Source organism: Physella acuta, unplaced genomic scaffold, assembly GCF_028476545.2.
Source record: "Physella acuta isolate Inbredline_101_S28 unplaced genomic scaffold, ASM2847654v3 ptg000376l, whole genome shotgun sequence".
NCBI lineage: Eukaryota > Metazoa > Mollusca > Gastropoda > Physidae > Physella > Physella acuta.
In genome coordinates, this window is record NW_026731895.1 from 728,983 (window position 1) to 748,399 (window position 19,417).

At 45.4% G+C, this 19,417-nt stretch overlaps 1 protein-coding gene across 21 annotated transcripts in view; it reads left to right on the plus strand.

Moving 5' to 3' along the window:
- The window catches only part of LOC131941899 (dystrophin), a 301,691-nt gene that overhangs the window by 232,112 nt on the left and 50,162 nt on the right, over window positions 1-19,417 (plus strand). For all 21 annotated transcript variants that reach the window (XM_059301490.1, XM_059301480.1, XM_059301481.1 and 18 more), the window contains one exon: window positions 2,695-2,884. In XM_059301490.1, the coding sequence (XP_059157473.1) occupies window positions 2,695-2,884 (190 nt within the window). The remainder of the gene's footprint in view (window positions 1-2,694; window positions 2,885-19,417) is intronic.

Here is a 19,417-nt window from a genome sequence, read left to right on the forward strand (position 1 = left end):
CTCCCTCCATCAACATCCTTATGACTTAACTGTGGCGACTAACCAGCTCCCTCCATCAACATCCTTATGACTTAACTGAGGCGACTAACCAGCTCCCTCCATCAACATCCTTATGACTTAACTGCGGCGACTAACCAGCTCCCTCCATCAACATCCTTATGACTTAACTGAGGCGACTAACCAGCTCCCTCCATCAACATCCTTATGACTTAACTGTGGCGACTAACCAGCTCCCTCCATCAACATCCTTATGACTTAACTGAGGCGACTAACCAGCTCCCTCCGTCAACATCCTTATGACTTAACTGAGGCGACTAACCAGCTCCCTCCATCAACATCCTTATGACTTAACTGTGGCGACTAACCAGCTCCCTCCATCAACATCCTTATGACTTAACTGAGGCGACTAACCAGCTCCCTCCATCAACATCCTTATGACTTAACTGTGGCGACTAACCAGCTCCCTCCATCAACATCCTTATGACTTAACTGAGGCGACTAACCAGCTCCCTCCATCAACATCCTTATGACTTAACTGTGGCGACTAACCAGCTCCCTCCATCAACATCCTTATGACTTAACTGTGGCGACTAACCAGCTCCCTCCATCAACATCCTTATGACTTAACTGAGGCGACTAACCAGCTCCCTCCATCAACATCCTTATGACTTAACTGTGGCGACTAACCAGCTCCCTCCATCAACATCCTTATGACTTAACTGAGGCGACTAACCAGCTCCCTCCATCAACATCCTTATGACTTAACTGTGGCGACTAACCAGCTCCCTCCATCAACATCCTTATGACTTAACTGTGGCGACTAACCAGCTCCCTCCATCAACATCCTTATGACTTAACTGAGGCGACTAACCAGCTCCCTCCATCAACATCCTTATGACTTAACTGTGGCGACTAACCAGCTCCCTCCATCAACATCCTTATGACTTAACTGAGGCGACTAACCAGCTCCCTCCATCAACATCCTTATGACTTAACTGTGGCGACTAACCAGCTCCCTCCATCAACATCCTTATGACTTAACTGAGGCGACTAACCAGCTCCCTCCATCAACATCCTTATGACTTAACTGTGGCGACTAACCAGCTCCCTCCATCAACATCCTTATGACTTAACTGAGGCGACTAACCAGCTCCCTCCATCAACATCCTTATGACTTAACTGAGGCGACTAACCAGCTCCCTCCGTCAACATCCTTATGACTTAACTGAGGCGACTAACCAGCTCCCTCCATCAACATCCTTATGACTTAACTGAGGCGACTAACCAGCTCCCTCCATCAACATCCTTATGACTTAACTGAGGCGACTAACCAGCTCCCTCCATCAACATCCTTATGACTTAACTGTGGCGACTAACCAGCTCCCTCCATCAACATCCTTATGACTTAACTGTGGCGACTAACCAGCTCCTTCCATCAACATCCTTATGACTTAACTGAGGCGACTAACCAGCTCCCTCCATCAACATCCTTATGACTTAACTGTGGCGACTAACCAGCTCCCTCCATCAACATCCTTATGACTTAACTGAGGCGACTAACCAGCTCCCTCCATCAACATCCTTATGACTTAACTGTGGCGACTAACCAGCTCCCTCCATCAACATCCTTATGACTTAACTGAGGCGACTAACCAGCTCCCTCCATCAACATCCTTATGACTTAACTGAGGCGACTAACCAGCTCCCTCCGTCAACATCCTTATGACTTAACTGAGGCGACTAACCAGCTCCCTCCATCAACATCCTTATGACTTAACTGAGGCGACTAACCAGCTCCCTCCATCAACATCCTTATGACTTAACTGTGGCGACTAACCAGCTCCCTCCATCAACATCCTTATGACTTAACTGTGGCGACTAACCAGCTCCCTCCATCAACATCCTTATGACTTAACTGTGGCGACTAACCAGCTCCCTCCATCAACATCCTTATGACTTAACTGAGGCGACTAACCAGCTCCCTCCATCAACATCCTTATGACTTAACTGAGGCGACTAACCAGCTCCCTCCATCAACATCCTTATGACTTAACTGAGGCGACTAACCAGCTCCCTCCATCAACATCCTTATGACTTAACTGAGGCGACTAACCAGCTCCCTCCATCAACATCCTTATGACTTAACTGTGGCGACTAACCAGCTCCCTCCATCAACATCCTTATGACTTAACTGTGGCGACTAACCAGCTCCCTCCATCAACATCCTTATGACTTAACTGTGGCGACTAACCAGCTCCCTCCATCAACATCCTTATGACTTAACTGAGGCGACTAACCAGCTCCCTCCATCAACATCCTTATGACTTAACTGAGGCGACTAACCAGCTCCCTCCATCAACACCCTTATGACTTAACTGAGGCGACTAACCAGCTCCCTCCATCAACATGACTTAACTGAGGCGACTAACTATCTCCCTCCATCAACATGACTTAACTGAGGCGACTAACTATCTCCCTCCATCAACATGACTTAACTGAGGCGACTAACCAGCTCCCTCCATCAACATGACTTAACTGAGGCGACTAACCAGCTCCCTCCATCAACATGACTTAACTGAGGCGACTAACCAGCTCCCTCCATCAACATGACTTAACTGAGGCGACTAACCAGCTCCCTCCATCAACATTCTTATGTCTTTACTGAAGAATCTAACTAGCTCCCTCCACCAACAGACTGACCAGCCACTGGAAGGCCCTCCAGACCACACGAGACAGTGGTCAGCAGTTCGAACCCTCCCTGGAGGAGTTCATGGCCTGGCTAGAGAGCACCGAGTCCTCCTTCAACTCTCTGGCCAACCAGACGGCCAACCAGGACCTGAGGAACAACCAGGAGCTGGCTGAGGAGTTTCTGGAACAGTTCAGGGTGAGTCGTCTCTTACACAACCTTCACCTTTCATCTCCTATTACCTCTGAACTTTCACCTCAACTTTCACTTTTCCCCTCAACCTTCACCTTTCCCCTCAACCTTCACCTTTCAACTCAACCTCTTTCCCCTCAACCTTCACCTTTCAACTCAACCTTCACCTTTCACCTCAACCTTCACCTTTCACCTAAACTTTCACTTTTCAACCTAAACTTCACCTCTCACCTCAACCTTCACCTTTCACCTCAACCTTCACCTTTCAACCCAAACTTCACCTTTCACATCTGATGTACCTCTGTGTAACAAAATAATGCACAGCTTTGTATCCATCTCCCACTACATAAAACGTAATGTAAGACTTCACTAGATAACCACACCTCATCTTATAGGCCCTTTTAGTACCTCCCTCCCCCCCCCCCCCACCACACCACCACCACCAGCACACACAGTTCGGTGTGAGTTGCGCCTTGAACCACTAACTTGCCTTTTACTTATAACAGTTCGAATGGCCTATCAATATCATCACCATCTTTACTTTCTTGTAATGGTTATTTATCGTATTTGATTGCGTGCGTGCGTTACTGCGCACTGTGACCTATAGAATACTGAAAATGTTAGACCTTGTGTTGTATGACAAGTAAGTATGACAGACAGTAGAAGCATCAGAACAACAACAACGAATGTACCAGTTTCTTGAGTTGCTCATCTGTACTCGCGTGATGCCACTACATCCGTGTGAGACAACGTGTAGTTTCCCTCGTGTGAGTGTTGTAGAATCAGCCCCACCCATGTCCTCCCTCATCCTGACCATGGACTTAGTCACGTGTTAATGTTTAACTCATCTGTCGTGGAACATGGTCATCCATAATGCGATACGTTTAATAATTGATGACGGACTATTCGCGCGCCAATTCGATTGGTTGGTTTCCTGACAACATAGGGCTAGCTGACGGAAAGGGGAAAAGTTAAATACATTTTTTAACCCGGAAGTCGGTTGTTCACCGGGTGGGAAGGGGAGAGGAGGGGGGTGAGTACTGGTCGTGATGTTCAGAGGTTTTATCTAGTGTTGTGAGAGAGGATATCTTGGCTGGGGGTGGTGGGGAGGGGAGAGAGACAAACACCAGGTGTCCAGACGAATTCTTTTTTTTTTTGTATCAGCCAATAAACTGTCTGGGTCTTGGTAATTGGCGTGGTGTTTTAGAGCTGGCCAGTGGCCCCAGACTTGCCCGCCACTAGTAGCTTAGACATGGCCCTTTGTATCTAGACCCACATCAACTACAGATGGCCAGTGGCCCCAGACTTGCCCGCCACTAGTAGCTTAGACATGGCCCTTTGTATCTTAGACATGGCCCTTTGTATCTAGGCCCGCATCAACTAGAGCTGGCCAGTGGCCCCAGACTTGCCCGCCACTAGTAGCTTAGACATGGCCCTTTATATCTAGACCCACCTGACGTACTCTGGGCCACTGGCCTCCATGTACCTCAGCATGGTACCTCTTGCAGCTACACACTCTAGTGTCAATATTTTCCACGTCCGTTTTTTATGCTAGTTCATTCCACTTTAGTGTTTAATAAAATTTAAAATTAAAACATGTATGTTGATCTTATTGTTTTAAGCCTGATTATATGCTGGTCAATTACCTAATGTTGTACAAGAGCGTGTGCAGGTATTGTCATCCCACTACTTCCACCTCGGGATTTCTTTAATAAATGTAACCTGAAGCTACCAGAACCTTCTAAATCTACCCCCCCCCCCCTTTCCTGCGGGTGTATTTTCTACTATTCATCAGCTGAATGTTTTAGATTAAGGTCAATTCTATGAGTAGACAGTGGTCGCGGGGGCTTGGGTGGTTGACTGACCTACTTTAGGCGGAGCTGATGACGTACTTCCTGTCGTCTCAATCAAGAGACAAGACGTCTAATGGCCGCCACTCTGCTGCCCGCCTCGCGAAAGTTATTCCTGGAACTAGCAGAGTGCTTGGACCATTCTACCCCGTTAAGTTCCATCTGATCACCAGATTATGTTTTAACTCGAATTTGATTCACTCCCCCCCCCCCCCCCCCTCTACACCGCAGTGGTTGAGGAAACCATGCCGTTAATTTTCCACCTGGTCGATACCGATCAAACGTATCCTACCAAAATTGTATATCTTTACCTCTTCATTAAACAGAACCCCCACCATAAATCCCAATCCAGTCACTTACTCTCACACATAATACGGCCCCCCCCCCATCTCAATCCACCGCCCCTTTCATCCCCTCTCCACCCCCCTACCCCCAGTTTGTCCAATCCTCTCGGCGACCTATCACCTCCAACCCAAACCATCTTATCCCCCTGATCCCATCCCCACCCCCCCCCCAACCTACTAATCTAGCTCTGACCTCCCTCCCTCCCCCAACCTAATAATCTAGGTCTAACCTCCCTACACCCAACCTACTAATCTAGGTCTGACCTCCCTCCCTCCCCCCCCCCCCAACCTACTAATCCAGGTCTGACCTTCCCCCAACCTACTAATCCAGGTCTGACCTACCCCCCAACCTACTTATCTAGGTCTGACCTACCCCCAACCTACTAATCTAGGTCTGACCTCCCTCCCTCCCCCCCCCCAACCTACTAATCTAGGTCTGACCTTCCCCCAACCTACTAATCCAGGTCTGACCTACCCCCCAACCTACTTATCTAGGTCTGACCTACCCCCAACCTACTAATCTAGGTCTGACCTCCCTCCCTCCCCCCCAACCTACTAATCTAGGTCTGACCTACCCCCAACCTACTAATCTAGGTCTGACCTACCCCCAACCTACTAATCTAGGTCTGACCTCCCTCCCCCTCCCAACCTACTAATCTAGGTCTGACCTACCCCCAACCTACTAATCTAGTTCTGACCTACACCCAACCTACTAATCTAGGTCTGACCTCCCTCCCTCCCCCCCCCCCCAACCTACTAATCCAGGTCTGACCTTCCCCCAACCTACTAATCCAGGTCTGACCTACCCCCCAACCTACTTATCTAGGTCTGACCTACCCCCAACCTACTAATCTAGGTCTGACCTCCCTCCCTCCCCCCCCCCCAACCTACTAATCTAGGTCTGACCTTCCCCCAACCTACTAATCCAGGTCTGACCTACCCCCCAACCTACTTATCTAGGTCTGACCTACCCCCAACCTACTAATCTAGGTCTGACCTCCCTCCCTCCCCCCCAACCTACTAATCTAGGTCTGACCTACCCCCAACCTACTAATCTAGGTCTGACCTACCCCCAACCTACTAATCTAGGTCTGACCTCCCTCCCCCTCCCAACCTACTAATCTAGGTCTGACCTACCCCCAACCTACTAATCTAGTTCTGACCTACCCCCAACCTACTAATCTAGGTCAGACCTCCCTCCCTTCCCCCCCCCCCAACCTACTAATCTAGGTCTGACCTACCCCCAACCTACTAATCTAGGTCTGACCTACCCACAACCTACTAATCTAGGTCTGACCTTCCCCCAACCTACTAATCTAGGTCTGACCTACCCCCCCCCCCCCCCAACCTACTAATCTAGGTCTGACCTACACCCCCAACCTACTAATCTAGGTCTGCTCCTCTCATCCATTTTGTCATTTGATTAGAAAAAAAAAACGGTTTGTTTCGTTTCCCCCCTCGCTCCACAGCCCCTATCTATTGATTTTTACCACTCGCCAGTCGGGCGACTAAAGGACAGAGGACTCGTGGCTTCTCGCCCTCCCCTCCTCTTGTACCTCCGTAGAAAATTACCTACCAGCTGATACATTTTTAAATGCCTTCTTTAAACTTTCTTTGTTTGTTTGTTGGTAGTATTTTTGTTTGTTTTGTTTTCCTTTGGGACACGGGTAACAAACAAGTCCTTCCGATAAACAGAAAATTACGAATCGTTTAAAAACTTGGCTACTAAATTGGAAATTTTACGTTACAAATGTTCGTTTTTGTTTTGTTCTTTTTATTTTTATTGATTTATTTTTTTATTATGCAAAAGAAAAATTCATGTTTTCAAATGGCCATTTGGTGCTTTTAGCTCTTAAATTGTCCCTTTATTCAATGACAATCAATATTTGTGCGGCTGGTCTAAGCTTAAAAAGGCACATCTAATTTAAGCGTCTTTATTCTATATGCTCAGAATGGCAGGCCTAGTCTAAATGCCGCTATACTGGTCTAGTCTAAACGCCGCTATACTCGTCTAGTCTAAACGCCGCTAGGTCTAGTCTAAACGCCGCTATACTGGCCTAGTCTAAATGCCGCTATACTGGTCTAGTCTAAATGCCGCTAGGTCTAGTCTAAATGCCGCTATACTGGTCTAGTCTAAATGCTGCTAGGTCTAGTCTAAATGCCGCTATACTGGTCTAGTCTAAATGCCGCTAGGTCTAGTCTAAATGCCGCTATACTGGTCTAGTCTAAATGCTGCTAGGTCTAGTCTAAATGCCGCTAGGTCTAGTCTAAATGCCGCTAGGTCTAGTCTAAATGCCGCTATACTGGTCTAGTCTAAACGCCGCTATACTAGTCTAGTCTAAACGCCGCTATCCTGGTCTAGTCTAAATGCCGCTATACTGGTCTAGTCTAAACGCCGATATACTGGTCTAGTCTAAACGCCGCTATACTGGTCTAGCCAAAACGCCGCTATACTAGTCTAGTCTAAACGCCGCTATCCTGGTCTAGTCTAAATGCCGCTATACTGGTCTAGTCTAAACGCCGATATACTGGTCTAGTCTAAACGCCGCTATACTGGTCTAGCCAAAACGCCGCTATACTAGTCTAGTCTAAACGCCGCTATCCTGGTCTAGTCTAAATGCCGCTATACTGGTCTAGTCTAAACTCCGATATACTGGTCTAGTCTAAACATCGATATACTGGTCTAGGTGCTGTCTAACTTCGGAGTGAAAAGACCAATAGTGACTCGTCTGCTCCAGGAAGTGACTCATCTGCTCCAGGAAGTGACTCGTCTGGTCCAGGAAGTGACCCTAATCAAAATGGCGTAGGTAATTGTCGTGGTTAGATGCCGCAAACATCAGGGCTCGTAACTTTTTTTTTTCTGGCTTTTGTTTCATTTAGAAAGTGGTTGTCATGGTGATGAACATGTAGTGGTAGGTGGGTCGATGTTTGTGGTGTGGGGTGTGGGGTGTGGTTGAACAATGAACAATAATGAGTTGTGGAGACTTGTCCAGGTGTCCTGTTTTAATTGACAAAAACAGGGACAAATCTCGAGAGTGCTAGATGTCTCGATATTTTTAGTGACGCTTCCATTTGCTGTTAAATAGTTGACTTCCTCTCGCCGAATAGCAAGAATGTGGTTATTTTATGTTTATTTTCACTCACTTGATAGACAATTGGCCTATAATTAGCCTTTCGTGTTTTTGTAAGGCCCTTAACTCCTCACTTCCGCTAGCTCCGGGGTAGGTTAATCCAACTATAGGTATGGTTCCGGTATCAGGCGAGATGTACCCTCCCCTAGGTCGATGGTGGGTGGGGGGGGGGTGGTGTTTGTTGTCTTAGTGTGCCAGAGGCGGGGTGTCCTCTCCCCCATGTCGATTGAGGGGAAGGGGGGGGGGGGGCAGTTTGTTTTCTTAGTGTGTCCGAGGCAGGGTGTCCTCTCCCTAGGTCGATGGTGGGGGGGGGGGGGGTGTTTGTTGTCTTAGTGTGCCAGAGGCGGGGTGTCCTCTCCCCCATGTCGATGGTGAGTGGGGGTGGTGGGGGGTTTGTTTTCTTAGTGTGTCCGAGGCGGGGTGTCCTCTCCCCTAGGTCGATGGTGGTGGGGGGAGGGGGGGTGTTTGTTTTCTTAGTGTGCCAGACCAGATCGAATCAGCGAGTCCAGCTCGTGACGTAAGTCCAGCCTCCCCTGCCCGCTGGTCAATGACCTGGTGACCGAGATGGACCAATGGAAACATCTGCTCAACTGTTCTAAAATAAGCACTGACCCCACAGATATGCATAGCTAGATTTGAAAGATCCCTTAGACCGGAATAAATTAGCCTTTACGCTCATTTAACAGACTAATCAATAGAGACGAATTCAGGAAACTTTCCGCTCGCTAGGATACTTTTACCCATCCCTCCTACTCCATCTTCCCCATCCCCCTCCTACCCCCACCTTCCCCATCCCCTCCTACTCCACCCGGCCTACTCCACCCCACCCCACCTTCCCTACTCTTATAGCTGAAATAACGGGAAGACGGGCTGATCATGCGTGAATTATGACGTCATGTGTATACCTTCTAGCGACGGTCTAGAAATTTAGACCCAAATGTCGTTTTAGACATCACGGTTTCTTGTCTTAGTCTAGTGCCATTAGGTTATTTGGACTAAGATCCAAAGCTACACACCACTATTGCTACCATCTTTAAATATGTAGTAATGGTGTTGTAAGCTACTATGTCAGTATTACTGGGTTTCCCATCTTTTTACAATTAGTGCTACAACATATTTGTTTTTTATTAAAAAGCTGATTGGTACATAATTGAAATTCAAGGACTTTCTATTATGATCTAACAAAAATTAACTTATTTACAGAAGCCATAGCCTCCCAGCACTAATCCTTTTGTGTGCGCGGTTTTTCCAGCTTCTTCCGGGGTTTTTTTCACTTTGCTCGATGATAATAAACTGTTTTTATTTCTTTTTTTTTTATTTCTATTTTTTTTTTTTGGTGGACAAGATCTATAATAAATCTTCATACCGCCTGGGTCATATGTCCAGTTTTCTTTCCCTCTGACCTCTGTTATTTCTTTACCCACACACTCAACTCTGACCAGACACCCGTCATTTGGGAGGCACCCCCCTCCCCTCCCCTACTCATCCTGCATGGCAGCACACGTCAAAAGCATTGAAAGGGTGGCGAGGAGGGGGTGGGGAGGATATTCCAACTGACAGCAAGGTGGGTTTTTTCATCACCGAGACGTCCGGGCGGTATCGATTCTCTCTATGGCTTTTTGAATTACATAGAAAATAATTTATTTCGCGTCTAGTTATTTATGTTTTTAACCTTAAGTCAAATATAAGGAAGCTAAGTAATCAGAAAGTGGTAAAAGACAGAATAAATTCTGCTGGGTAGTGACCGGTTGTTTGACACTAGTCAGTCATGTCCAGATGTTTGACACTAGTCAGTAATGTCCAGATATGTGACACTGGTCAGTCATGTCCAGGTATGTGACACTGGTCAGTCATGTCCAGATATGTGACATTGGTCAGTCATGTCCAGATATGTGACACTGGTCAGTCTCATCCAGATATGTGACATTGGTCAGTCATGTCCAGATATGTGACACTGGTCAGTCATGTCCAGATATGTGACACTGGTCAGTCATGTCCAGGTATGTGACACTGGTCAGTAATGTCCAGATATGTGACACTGGTCAGTCATGTCCAGATATGTGACACTGGTCAGTCATGTCCAGATATGTGACATTGGTCAGTCATGTCCAGATATGTGACACTGGTCAGTCATGTCCAGATATGTGACACTGGTCAGTCATGTCCAGATATGTGACACTGGTCAGTCATGTCCAGGTATGTGACACTGGTCAGTCATGTCCAGATATGTGACACTGGTCAGTCATGTCCAGATATGTGACACTGGTCAGTCATGTCCAGATATGTGACACTGGTCAGTCATGTTCAGATATGTGACACTGGTCAGTCATGTTCAGATATATTACTAAAGTCTGTGACGTCCAACTGACACGATTGGTATGTGACTTGAGTCTATTATCTCAAGGCTAGAAATGACTTAACCACCCTAATTTTCCATATGACATCACGTTTACACTCGACAAACACAGATGTACCATATACCTGACATATGACATCACTCTAACGCTCGGCAAAACGGATGTACCTGACATATGACATCACACTAACACTCATCACACACGGCTGTACCTTGATATAATATTTCCCACTTTGCTACCTTTTCTATAACTCCAATGGATTAAAGAAAACAACCCTAGGGTTGGCCTTAAACCTTTGTGTTAACTTCCAAATATTAGAAACAAATTTCCCAGTCTTTTGAATAGTGAGTGGCATTTGTTGTATAGCACTTGACGCTATAACTTACTCAATTAATGAATGAGATTAAATGTAAGTGTACTTTATAGCACCTGAATGTAATAACTTAGTCAATCAATTAATGTGATTAAATGTAAGTGTATTTTCCCACCATCGTTGAGTGAAGCGGTAATCACTTCATATACCGCGCAGTGCCGATAAACGATATTCTCCTGGAACTTGCCGCTGGACGCGTGTCTGATCGATTTTGTTAATGGAGTCTACTGAAAATTGTCGCTAGATTCTGCTAAAACATGTTGCTGGAACTTGTTGCTGGAACTTGTCTTTGGAACTTGTTGCTAGAACATGTTGCTGGGACTTGTTGCTAGAGCATGTTGCTGGAACTTGTCGCTGGAACTTGTCGCTGATAGATTTGTCTCGAGCAGATCGATACCGATCCCCAGGTCTCGTCGTCTGGTCCTCACGAGCCGCGCGCGCCCCGCTCGTGCCTGGGTTGGGGACAGCGCCAGATATAGCATGAGTGTCGTCTGCCGGTATTTTGTAAGAGTGTCTTTCGTCTGCTCCACGCGTTTACTCGTGTGTCGGTGCTTTTGTAAATAATTTCTTCTCCTCGATGAACGATGTGTTTCAGTTTGTGATTTTATGAAGATTGTGTGTGTGTGATTTCTTTTACCCTAGTTTGTCATTCATTGAGTGCCGGGTGCAGTTGTGTTTAACCTAACGTGGTTGTGTTTAACCTGACCTGGTTGTGTTTAACCTGACGTGGTTATGTTTAACCTGATCTGGTTGTGTTTAACCTAACGTGGTTGTGTTTAACCTAACGTGGTTATGACCGGGTTAGCACCAGGTTCATAGAGTGAGTACTGTAGACCCGGCTCTGCTGATCAATGGGAGATTAGTGCTAATTCATGTCAGCGAGTTCTGATCTTTATTCTAACGGATCGTCTGGGTTATTGGTGCGGCAGTTTGTGGTGGGTATTTATGTGATGTTGGTTCAATCTTCTCTGTCTGGAGTAAGGCATTTAACTCGCAGATTGTGATGTTCTAGGAAAACGTTATTGTTTCGCTCTATTTGCACTAATTGTAGTTTTTTTTATTTTAATAATCCTATATTACTATATATGTATATATATATATATATATATATATATATATATATATATATATATATATATATATATATATATATATATATATATATATATATATATATATATATATATATATATATGCTAGTCGTTGTACCAGTTCATCAAACCAAATAACGTCCTATTCTCCCTACTAAAACACAATCGGGCAAGTGACCAGATCATTTTCGCCTTTGTCTGCCAAAATTTCTCCCGCTCTCTTGTTGACGTTTAGATTTCGTCGTTTCTGGCATCGATTTCCTATGGCATCAATTATTAATCTAACAACACCCTCCCAGTTTTCCTGCCGCCACCTACCCCCATCACGTGATAACATCCTTCTAATGCATAATTCGCCGGCTGTCTTGCCCGTCATCTGGTAAATGTTCTTCCGTATCCGGCCTTTTCGTCAAGAAATAATTACCGCCCTTACAAATTGTCTGAGATCATCCGTTTGGATTTACGTATATATATATATATATATATATATATATATATATATATATATATATATATATATATATATATATATATATATATATATATATATATATATATATATATATATATATATATATATATATATATATATATATATACTGTTTAATCAGGCACTTAATAACATTTCTCTTTTACCGTTGAATCATAGTTCCATTTGGTCGGAAGCCGTGTATTATAAAAATCGCCACAAATACATCAGAAAAATCGATACCGTTCTTCTACCTTCACTCGCTATATCGGTCCTACCCTGCGACTCAATATTTCCTTCCTGGGCATAAAAACGTATTCGTCCCTGTAGCAAGTATCGATATTTCAGCTGAACCTTGAAATACTAATGAGAAAGGTGACCATCGATTAGCATTAACGAAATGCCCACCTTACACGACAGATGAATGCGGTAAATGTGGATACAAGTCTGAAGATATTGTAAAAGCCAGCGATGGATTATTGTATGTTTCATTTTACATAGGAAACTCGAATACAAAACGCCCATATAAAATTCTCATACAAACATTTTTAAAGAACGGAATATGTTTGGGGTTTTTTTATTTATTTAGCGCTAGACGGAGTTTGTAATTGGAAAATGAATAATTTATTCCACATTGTTGTTTAGAAAATTGCCCCTTTTTTAAAACGGATGTTTGTTTTTAAAAAAACTAGTAATTATATACCGTATACACAATGTACTTTCTCGTGATGCTATCGACTTTTTATCTGAATCAGAATCACCTACTAAAATAAGTAAAAACATTTCTGTTTGTCTGTTTTGTATTTTGATTTTTTATAATCGGCCTACTTTTTTGAACAGTACTTTGTTCTGTGTTGACTTTCTTTCCGTAATTTTTTTGTTTTCCGTGTAGCCGCATTCAAACTCTGAATAGTCTTGTAAAATCCGTTGCATTACATCAGATACTGTACTAATGGCGCCATGTTTGATTTACTTGTGTGTAGTTCCCGGTGTGATCATTACAAAATGCTCCTCCAGCCGCATGAGTAAAAATTACAAAGTGGGGGGGGGGGGGGGGGAGGATATTTTCTGCGCGAAAGGTGTAATTATAAAAAAAAAAACCTAGCCTTGAGCTAGTAATGAGCGTAAATATAGATAGCCCTGACAGGATCGATTCTCCATTGTTTTAGCGGATCGATTCGCCATTTTAGTTCCCTTTTTTTTGACACCGTTTTGTTAGTGATTCATCACCACAACTTTTACATAGTGGGGAATTAGGAAGTAAAGGGGAACAATCGATAACCTTTTCATTCATTAATCCTCTACGCTACACCGTGAGCAGTCTCTGGATTTGTGGCCTTTGGGTGAGTCGAGTTACCCCCCACCCCCCCCCCCCCCCCACCCCCCCCCCCCCCCCCCCCCCCCCCCCCGTAGGGCCTTGACTCCAGATACTCCCGCCTTTCATAGCATGCCCTGAAGCGTCGCGTCTATCGTCATAATGTAGGGTATTGAAGTTTATGCCAAGAGTCACAAACCTAGTGCCTAGAGTCACAAATATATTGCCTAAAGTCACCAATATATTGCCTAGTTTCAAATCCATTGCTTAGAGTCTGCTAGAGTCTCTAATCTATAGCCTAGAGTCGCTAATCTATTGCCTAGAGTCTCTAATCTATTGCCTAGTCTCAAATCTATTGCCTAGAGTCTCTAATCTATTTCCTAGTCTCAAATCTATTGCCTAGAGTCTGTAATCTATTGCCTAGTCTCAAATCTATTGCCTGAGTCTCTAATCTATTGCCTAGTCTCAAATCTATTGCCTAGAGTCGCTAATCTATTGCCCAGAGTCGCCACTATCCTGCTCTGAGTCTATGTCGCAAGTCTGTCGTCCTCCTATAGAGACTGTCAGCATCCTACCCTCCCCCCCCCCCACCACACCCCTACCCCCTGGTGTCTGGTCGTCCCATAATACAATCAACTTTCACTGTTTAAAAAAAAAATCAATAAACATGTCTACCATTGGAGTTCATGGGACTTTTGTCTTGTCCCTAATGTCTTTATCTGGTGGTGTATGTCAAGTCAACTGTCAGAACATTTGATGTACAGGCGTCTATAGGGACGTCCACTTGGCTACATGTATCTAATGTAGGTATGTCTGTCTGAAACATACCATTAAAACACCCCCCCCCCTTCCTCCATTCCTTTTTAAAAATATAAAGCTTGTAAGGGCCATTGTTGTGTACATAAGTAAACGGGGATTACACTGGGCTCTCTCTACTTGTTTTCGTTCCCACTCTCTATATCTCTTTCTCTCTCTCTCTCTCTCTCTCTCTCTCTCTCTCTCTCTCTCTCTCTCCCTTCCTCTGACATACACAGAGAGACATACACACAGAGAGACAAAAAAACTCCCAGACAGACACACATACAGACACACACACATACAGACACACACACAGACACACATACAGATACACATACGTGTCAAGTTCTCATTCCCCAGCAATCACCAGCCCATCCCACTGGGAAAACAATCTTCAATCTCTGATTCTGATCTATCATTTCGATATCCACATTCGATCTGAATTTTGGCCCCTTCGCTCTCGCTTCTAAACTGGCCGTCTGAACGCGATTTCTGCCCGTAATGTGCCCGCCGACCTAGATCAGTCGGCTCGGGCCCAGATCTTGCAAGCATGCGTTCAACAGGTTAACGCACCCACTGGAAAACAATTGGAAGGACGCGTGCGCATCTTGGTGCGAAGCTGAGGTTTAGCCCGAGTTCAGGGAGAGTGATAGAAGGTGTGATTACATGGGGAGGGTGAGGGGGGTGAACTGACGTATTGATTGTGTGAGGGCAAGTTGTGGGGTAGAAATGACGTTGTGTGAGTGAATACTGAGGCTTTCCGATGGTGAGGGGTGGGTGGGGGGCTTGTTAATGGCTGGTGATGGCTGAATTCAATTTTCGAAAGGAGAGAAAAAACCGTGGGGTCAGAGTTCATAGTTTGAGATGATGGTGACGCCGCTATCTTGTGAAAAGGTCATCTCTTTCGGTTGCGGTGACGATATGCGTGTAAAATCACGTGATGTCTGAAGTATAAATAGAGTAATGCCATAGATTTTTCTGTCAAGAATCATGTATTGTTGGTAGTTAGTGGATACTAGTTAAGCCAATCATTTCATGATCAATTGTGAAAGAAAGAGTGTAGCAATGGCTAGCTTTAATAGTTGTCATTAACTGTAGCGGTGACTAGCTGTAGCAGTGACTAGCTGTAGACTAGCTGTAGCCGTGGCTAGCAGCTGTATTGGTTAGGCTATTGAATCCGTCCAGCTCACGACTTTCGTGTGATTCCTGTGTTTCCTGAGTACCTCTTTGATCTGTTTCCTGACTGACTTGAAAGTCTTGCCGTTGGTACAGGTGATTCATCATTTGCGGGGGTGGTAGGACAACGGCACGTGTTTCTTGTTGTGTCGGTGTGGTGGGTGGTGGATCATACATCTGTGGATGTTGTGGTGTGTGGTGGGTGGATGCTACACCTGTGGATGTTGTGGTGGTGGTGGTGGATAGTAGGCCTAGACCTTTTTGTTTTGGGTGGTAATACCTGTGGGTAGTGGTTCGCACTGCTTATCGTAGTAGGTGTCTGTATAGCACACCTGTAGTTGTGGGGTAGTAGATTGTATACCTGTAGTTGTGGGGGGGGGGGGGGGTAGTAGATTGTATACCTGTAGTTGTGGGGTAGTAGATTGTATACCTGTAGTTGTGGGGGGGTAGTAGATTGTATACCTGTAGTTGTGGGGGGGGGGGGGGGTAGTAGATTGTATACCTGTAGTTGTGGGGTAGTAGATTGTATACCTGTAGTTGTGGGGTAGTAGATTGTATACCTGTAGTTGTGGGGGGTTGTAGATTGTATACCTGTATTTGTGGGGGGGTTGTAGATTGTATACCTGTAGTTGTGGGGAGTTGTAGATTGTATACCTGTAGTTGTGGGGGGGGGGGGTAGTAGATTGTATACCTGTAGTTGTGGGGGGTAGTAGATTGTATACCTGTAGTTGTGGGGTAGTAGATTGTATACCTGTAGTTGTGGGGGGGGGGGGTAGTAGATTGTATACCTGTAGTTGTGGGGTAGTAGATTGTATACCTGTAGTTGTGGGGGGGGGGGTAGTAGATTGTATACCTGTAGTTGTGGGGGGGTAGTAGATTGTATACCTGTAGTTGTGGGGGGGGGGGTAGTAGATTGTATACCTGTAGTTGTGGGGTAGTAGATTGTATACCTGTAGTTGTGGGGGGTTGTAGATTGTATACCTGTAGTTGTGGGGGGTTGTAGATTGTATACCTGTAGTTGTGGGGAGTTGTAGATTGTATACCTGTAGTTGTGGGGGGGGGGTAGTAGATTGTATACCTGTAGTTGTGGGGAGTTGTAGATTGTATACCTGTAGTTGTGGGGGGGGGGTAGTAGATTGTATACCTGTAGTTGTGGGGAGTTGTAGATTGTATACCTGTAGTTGTGGGGGGGGGAGTTGTAGATTGTATACCTGTAGTTGTGGGGGGTTGTAGATTGTATACCTGTAGTTGTGGGGGGTTGTAGATTGTATACCTGTAGTTGTGGGGGGTTGTAGATTATATACCTGTAGTTGTGGGGGGGGGTAGTAGATTGTATACCTGTAGTTGTGGGAGGTTGTAGATTGTATACCTGTAGTTGTGGGGGGGGGGGGGGGGTTGTAAATTGTATACCTGTAGTTGTGGCGGGGGGGTGGTAGTAGATTGTATGGCTTTTAGACTGTCTAGCCGTGAGTGGTGTATAGTACACGTTACTGTAGTTAAGGTTAGTAGATGGTGAAGTTGTGCTTGTTGTGCGTTAAAAGTGATCTATTATACAATTTGTATTGAATATGCTCATATAGAAAAGATTGTATGATACATCCTTGAAGATATTAGACGGCTGTATACGCTAAGGTAACCATACCCGTACTCTAGCATCTGTGCTTGAGATCCCTATAGCTGGTATTCTAGCTGTGAGCATATCACGGCTGTAGCTGGTTTTCTCCGAACTCTGAACCACGTGACGTCTGCTGTGGTCGGCCATCTGTTGTGACCTGGTTCCAGATCGCCCGCAGATAACCGACAGATCTGTGAGTAAATGTCATCGCTCGTCACGTCACACGGGAGGTAAAGCCTAGAGCGCACGTGCGAACCAACAAGAGCACACAACTCACTGCCACTCACCTTCTCAAACAACCCCCGTGAGCAGATATAGGGTGACCCCAGACACCAGATAAAGGGTGACCCCAGACACCAGATATAGGGTGACCCCAGACACCAGATAAAGGGTGACCCCAGACACCAGATATAGGGTGACCCCAGACACCAGATATAGGGTGACCCCAGACACCAGATATAGGGTGACCCCAGACACCAGATATAGGGTGACCCCAGACACCAGATATAGGGTGACCCCAGACACCAGATATAGGGTGACCCCAGACACCAGATATAGGGTGACCCCAGACACCAGATATAGGGTGACCCCAGACACCAGATATAGGGTGACCCCAGACACCAGATAAAGGGTGACCCCAGACACCAGATATAGGGTGACCCCAGACACCAGATATAGGGTGACTCCAGACATCAGATATAGGGTGACACCAGATATAGGGTGACACCAGATATAGGGTGACACCAGATATAGGGTGACCCCAGACCACAGACATAGGGTGACCCAAGACACCAGATATAGGGTGACATCACATTCTTGACATCGGATTAAAAGCCTTTTCTTTGAAATCAATGGCGTTTAACCAAAACTTCTCTATGATATTAAAATATCAATACATTCTAAACTAAAGATTGAGAAAGTTATTCCAGCACTTTCAGCTCTTTAAAAAAAAAAAAAAAACTTACATGCGATCACACTCCAAACGTGTACTTAACTCTTAATACCTCATCACACTTGAGAATTGTATCTAACCCTTTATGTACCGTCACACCCTAGTCGTGTATTTAACCCTTATTGTACCATCAGACCACAATTTCTACACCCGCCCATCATCGCTGACCACTTGGTGCACGCCCCCCCCCCCTCCATAAAACCGCACAAACCCCTGCTATCTGACAATGAGAGTCACAGGGTACCCTTCACACGGCGGCAGCCATTTTATCGTAGCAATCAATTTCCGCGAATACTTTGAAGACAAATCTCGCCCGCTCAATACGCTTTCCATCGCGCATGTGTGCGGGTCGTGTGTGTGTGCTGAGTGTGTGTGGGGGTCCTTAATGTGGTCATGTGGGGGAGCGGGACTTGATCAGGGGTTGTGGGGGCGTTGGTGTCGCCAGAGGATAATAATAGCGTTATTTCCTGGCAAGTCAGCCTATGCTCGTGGCTAGCCAGATTTCACGTGCACAAATCTGGCAAAGCGAAAGTTTTATTTGAACTCACGAGCAGGCGTACGTATCAGAGAACCCGCGAACGCTGGGGCACTCGATGGGGTTGTGTTTGCTTGTTGACGCTGCGCGATTATTTATTCAGCTTCGGGAATATCCATTCTCAACGTAGCTTCGGGCATTCTAAGCACGGGTTTTCCCCCAATGTTGTCAGTTTACTTGTGAGTTTTGAACCCTAATTTCTGAAAATCTTAATAAAAACTTCATGGCATGGGGAGTTGTTAGGTCTACTCTGGCTCTATTTTTTGTTTTGGATAAATAGAACTGACAAAAGAGCATAACCAGAGTTTCTTCCAGGCATCTTTTCGGGGGGGCTTTGCCCCCCCGAAAAATTTTTACCGCCCCCCCCCCCCGAACGATATGAAATTTATATAATTTATATAGAAAATATATACTTTTAACAGTGTCCGCCCCCCCGAAGAAAGTTTACCGCCCCCCCGAAGATTTCAAGTGCCCCCCCGGAGAAAAAGTCTGGAAGAAACACTGAGCATAACCCATTGAAATCAATAAGCATT